Raw genomic sequence first — 5,970 nt, forward strand, 5'->3', positions numbered from 1 at the left:
TCCCCCAACAGACTTACCAGCTAAAGGCAGGTCTCCATGCTATATCAGAAATTGGATCGGTAGTGGCCCCAAAAATCTATCGGTGCACCCCTACCCAATACCCTAGAATTTAGGCATAATTGTAAAAATGCAACCACTGATAACCAGTTATTTTAATACATAAGAACAGGCAGAAAACATAGAAATAATAATTTGTTGCAATCATGACTACATCAGAGATTTCACATTGCTGAACGAACAACAGAATTGTGCAACAGCTATTCTCCATGAACAAGATAAACTCTCATTTTGTACTTTAATCTCAGAAATGATAAGTTATGAATGAGCAAGTATTTGATCAAGCTTCTGCTCTCAAACATAATGAAATTATCTACTGCCTGGACCAAACCATTGAGAAAATAGTTTGAATACAAACAGGACCCTGAAACCAGTTGCCATCTATCTACAACTGCAGGTAAGATGCCATATAGTTTTGAACAAAGGAGATATTCCCTCCAGCCTAAGTACCAAAGTGCCAACCTAATTTAGTATCCAAAAGCATGGCCTACATTAGGTTGAACAGTAATTTATTTGAGTTCTTATGGGCATCTATATATTTACATACGTGCACTGGAGGGCTTGGATGTTAATATTTTATGACTCCAATCTGAAATCTCAGTATTAAAAACAGTACAGATGTCATTCATATCCCAATACATACTTAACCGCTGGTTTCATACATGCATAGAAAAGATTTTCGTTTATTACAGAATCTTCCCAATATGATGATCATTTCATTACCTCATACTGTTCTTGCGTCCCTGGATAGGGCAAAGTTGACCTGGGAACAAAAGAAATCATTTTAGAAAGACAGAATTTTTCAAAAGATAACCATACAAGGTATCATACTGGGCCCTACAAACTTCAGTCTATAGAAATCTCATACATTCCTCAAGTGCTATCTATTACAGGGTGCCCAAACTTAACCCTTCTAGCCACAAACTAAAAAATTTGACATAGCCAAGAGACACAAGATTTGCATCTCAGAAAGTCTGCATGCCCTAGAATCAATGACCTATGCAGTGTGGAGAGAAAAGTGATAATATAATTTGGCTTTTCCAAGGAGCCACATTTAAACTGGGCAGGGATCTCACACAGTTCATGGGCTTCTATTTGGCCACCCATGGCATCTACTGCATGTGCTGAATGAATGAGATATAGGTCTGAGGGGATGGGGAGGGGGAGAGGGGGAGGAACCCAAATTAAGGTTGCCCTGTGAGACCTAACTTTGACACTCCCAAAATTCTAAATGGAAGGCTTCAGCAACCATAATGTTCTTTTAACATAGGCTAGGTACAGACATTACACATACACTAATATAAATGATCCAAAACCAGTCTAAATCTGTAACAGAACAGAAGTTCTGCACACACAGACTGGTTTAAAACTGATGAGGAACCCATTCTAAGATAGACCTGGATGGATATAGTATCAGACTTAATCGGTTTAAACTAAACCAGTACATCAAACTTCTGTACTAGATCCCCTCTCAACTCTAGTTAGATCAGTCTCCTAGCATCCCAGGCTGCTTTGCAAGTCCCTGCTAAACTCCCCTCACAGGGCAGCATGCTAGTCTGCTCTGGCTGAGCGTCGGGCCAGCCCCATCCCCGGGCTGTCACACAAACAGCCAGAAAAGCCTCTGTCCCTAGCCCAGTCTCTTGCCTACAGTCTCCTGCCTCCACTCCCCACCCCCATCTCTGCTCTCCCCACTGCATGGCTCCCCCCCAAGCTGTGCTCACTCAGGTGTGCATAGATTGTATTGGGAATAAATAAAAAATTAATCTGCCCTTCCGTGCGGGTTGAGGGGAGGGGTCACGCAGATACCTGCCAAGGCCAGAAGTCAGGAGGAGCTCTGGAACACCTCCCAGCATGGCCTCTCCCCAGCACCCCCCCCCCCCCCCCACAGCTGTGCTTGCTTGGGTCTGGGGGGAGCTGGGGCCAGTCCCATGTGGCAGGAGCCTCCATGCCCTACCCCCATGCCACTGCCCAGCTCAGCTGACAGCTGCACGCAGCACTCAGCCCCAGCTCCTGCCTGCCCCTGTCAGCTTAGTCAGGCAGTGGAGGGGGGGTGGAACACACAGGGGAAGGCAGGGGGTAGGGAAGGGAACAGAGGCCCTGCCACATGTGCCTGGCCCCAGGCCCCCCCAGACCCAAGCAAGCACAGCTGGGGGAGAGGGGCTGCACATGGCTAGGGAGAGGGACTGTGCTGCGAGGCATGCAAGAGCACCCCCCACCTTCTGGCCTTGGCAGGCATCTGTGCCCCCCCGCTCCTGCCCCCTAAGGGCAAACATGTGCTCTGTTTGTTCCCAATCTGATCTATACAGCTTAGAAGAACCCATGCAGATTTGACTGATTCTGCCTCAGGCTTTTTGAATGTCCGTACCTAGCCATAGTCATTTTTCTTTCCTGCTCGCTCACATGTGCAAGGTTTTGGAGCCCCCTGTCACTCTCCCCCACATCTATAATTGTATCGCACAGAATCCCACACACTAACCAGGTAAGTTTTGTGCACCAGCAAAGAGCGGAGAATCATTTCACCTGAACTCAGGGTAGCACTGGCTACCTGAAGCAGAGAGATTTGTGCTATCACCAAACAGGGGCAACCCAAAGAATACTTCAGAATATAGTAAAGATTACTTATTGCTGCATGGCTGCACCAAGAACTTGGGGCAGCCTGGAAGCAGAAAAAGTCCTCTCTGCCAAAAATGGGAAAGAGAAAGCACAGAGGAGCCCAATAGATTTGCTTCAGGTAGCAAGCCTACAGTGTTGGGACACCCTATTCTTCTCAATGATGTCTAGACAAGACTGCTGTTTCCCACAGCAGCTCTTCTAATCTGCATGTTGCCAGAGGATAGGTGAAAAAAACAGGGCTTCTATCTTCTTTCTAAGGCTCCTCTTCCATTCCAATTCCAGGCAGGAGTAAGCAAAAAGCCTACCGAGGTAAGGCTGAGGATGCAGGGTCTTCTCCCACAACTGTATTATTAAAAGGTTTATATGAGTTCTCCAGCTATATGAACAGGAAATTAACTCTACATTTAAGAAGAGAAGATTACTCTGTATCTACTATGCAGAGCTGTGGACAAGCACTCCCCAGTGACACACGATCACATAACAGCATTTTAGAGCACAGCTGAACAAAAATGCGTGAAGGTCAGTCATAAGAGCTTACTGTATAAACTGCAGCCCTTTTTTAATGTCCTGTTGTCTGATACTTCTGTCTTCCAGCACATTGGACATGTTATCCAGCACATCCACTTAGTAGATGTATAACTTCTGAAAGAGAAGAACAGACATATAGCTGTTAATGTGGTCTGCTTCCTATGATATTTTTCTCTGGACCAGAAGGATAAAACCTACACCAATTCTATACTTAATTCTGATACTGCACTGCAGCATAAGACGGAAGCCATTTTTCAGACAACACAGTAAAGTGAGGTTTCTAACAGCAACTGGGGGCAGGAGGACAGGAGGTGAATGACAGAAGCAAGCCCTGTCCAAATCTTCCCCCACTCCTCCCAATGCACAATTATGTGCAACAATTTTCACACAAACTCCAAATCAATTTCCGATTCTATTCCTTTCAACCAACGGACATGGATGGTCCTCCACACACATCACTTTTAGGTTTGTTGGTACCACTATGAAAACACTCTATGGAACAGCTGCATGTGCCATAATGCCTAAAAGAAAGAAGAATTGTATATACTACAACAAGTTTCTATTGCCAACAATTCTCCGAGTAAAAGAGGAACAAGAGAAGGAAAATTCATATTCAGCCAGTCAGGAAGTAATGCAAGTAAAAGGATTCTCCTTATTTGCTTATTAAACAAGTTGTGCAACAAACCTGTATGTGAACAGAAAGTAGTTTGTACTAGTTTGTTATAGTACTTAAAGGCACATAATACATAGTTTACAATATTTTACTCTGCAGTGAACAAGAGGGCAGCCTTTAATTTAAAAAAACACCAAGACATGTTACATAAAACAGATTTATGAAATTTAATCAAAATATGCCACTGAGGAACTGCATTTATTTACCTATTATACAACTATTTCAAAAGCTGCCTACCATACCAATGGCTACTGCTTCATGTTCCTATGAATAAGTTTGTTACATCTTTTGAGGAGACCAAACTATAACTTAAAAGCAATGGTATATGCCATTGTATATTTTATTTGGCTGTAGTTCATACTGAGCCCATAGCAATAGTCTTTGATCTGCTTATAATAATGAAATTGAGTAACATTTTTAAAGAGCACATCAGTCACTTTAGAGCCCAAGATTAACTGATTTTGAAAAGGACTTAAAAATATTTTTAGAGTTTCACTCAAAATCGGCTAAACATATTACAAACTATACTCTTAATACTCCCACGTGCTTCATCCCACTAAAAGTGTCCACCTGCTTTTTGATTCCTTAAAAAAACCTTAAGCAGAACCACACTGCATTGCATACAGGATTCCTGCTCATTGATCTAAACATACAGAAAGCGACACAAACACAAAAAATATTTTTTTCCTGTCTACAATCCAGTCTTACATAGGAGCTATATTTTGTTTCATTGGCATAAAATCTACAAGTCACTTCACATGACAAAATTCAAAATAATTCAAATCTCTCATCCAACAACTTCAATATAACTACATCCGCATCTGGAGGGCTGTTCTGGGGAGATTTAAGAATTACAGAAATGGATTCGTGTTCCTAAACCAAATCCTGTTCAAACTGGCCAAAAAGAGAAAAAGGGAAATCAACTCAAACCAACACATGGTGCCTTAATAAAGTTTTCAATGAAAGCAACAGAGTGAAACAAAAGAGGGCATTTGAGGTGTTAGGAACATTTAACTTTTACCATGCACAAACTAGAGACCAGCCAACTTGTTGCACTGATGGTTTTCGTCAAAATTTACTAGACTGAAAGTTTCAAACCATAAAAAAAAAAAAAAAAAAAATCAAAAAAAAAAATCAGCCAAATTACTGATTTCCAAAAAAAGCCAATAAGTAACTCTAAAATAGAAAAATGACACGTAGTAACATTTCATAAGGTTTCAAGTCCCCCTGACCTATGTGGGATAAAATGTTGTAATGCTTTTTTCCCCCCAATTCACAGTTGTATGCACTGTGGGGTTATTGCAGGTCATTCCCTAACCAACTGGTCAGGATGTGCGTGCTCTTGGCAGCCATCTACTGACAGAGGAGCAGCAATGTGTCTTAGAAAGGCTATTCAATGACTGCCATGCCTGATCTGATCTGGGTCAAAACCCAGGAGAATCAGGACCTTGTCAAATGCAACACCTCTTTACAGCCTAAAGGTCTTTTATCCAAGGATCTGAAACAGCTTTACAACTACCTGGAAACTCTTATATCATCTCTGTAAGGTATTTAAGAATAAATTCCATTTTACATGTCTAAGATGAGACTTAGAGCAACTGAATAGGTTGCTCCAAAATAAAGTAAAAAGCCCCCACCCCCAAACCACAGAGCAGGTCAATGGAAGGTCTTCACTGAAGTTTCCTCTCCACTGAATTTTACAGTGACCCCATGAGAAAACAGAAAAACGGCTAGTTATACCCAATATTAAGAATACATACCCTGACAAATTCCTCAAAGTTTATGTATTTGGCTATGTATGTAACACACTGAACCTTTTCCTGGATACACTGTATACCACAAAAGCCTTTACAACAACATTTTCTCCATTGTTTTATAATTCAGTTCTTTGCTCACACCTTGGTTCTCTTTTTACTCAGTGTTTGAAACTTAACAAAAAAACAATTTTATTCAACATAGAATTTATATTAGATGGCCAAGACTTCATAAATTATCTAGTAAAGGACAGCATGGAAATCTATTCAGTATGGTATTAGGTAAACTTCAGACTAAAGCATAGCCAGTAAATGAAAAAATCTACCACGCAAGATTAAAACAGT

At 41.5% G+C, this 5,970-nt stretch overlaps 1 protein-coding gene across 4 annotated transcripts in view; it reads right to left on the bottom strand.

Annotated features, from left to right (window-relative positions):
- Positions 1 to 5,970, bottom strand: part of ZC3H7A (zinc finger CCCH-type containing 7A) — a 54,535-nt gene that overhangs the window by 40,605 nt on the left and 7,960 nt on the right. For all 4 annotated transcript variants that reach the window (XM_025203383.1, XM_006015521.3, XM_006015520.3 and 1 more), the window contains exons 2-3: positions 3,209 to 3,312; positions 781 to 820 (exon numbers count right to left, since the gene is read on the bottom strand). In XM_025203383.1, the coding sequence (XP_025059168.1) occupies positions 781 to 820; positions 3,209 to 3,276 (108 nt within the window). In that variant the 5' untranslated portion in view covers positions 3,277 to 3,312. The remainder of the gene's footprint in view (positions 1 to 780; positions 821 to 3,208; positions 3,313 to 5,970) is intronic.

Source organism: Alligator sinensis, unplaced genomic scaffold (assembly GCF_000455745.1).
Source record: "Alligator sinensis unplaced genomic scaffold, ASM45574v1 scaffold73_1, whole genome shotgun sequence".
Lineage (NCBI taxonomy): Eukaryota > Metazoa > Chordata > Crocodylia > Alligatoridae > Alligator > Alligator sinensis.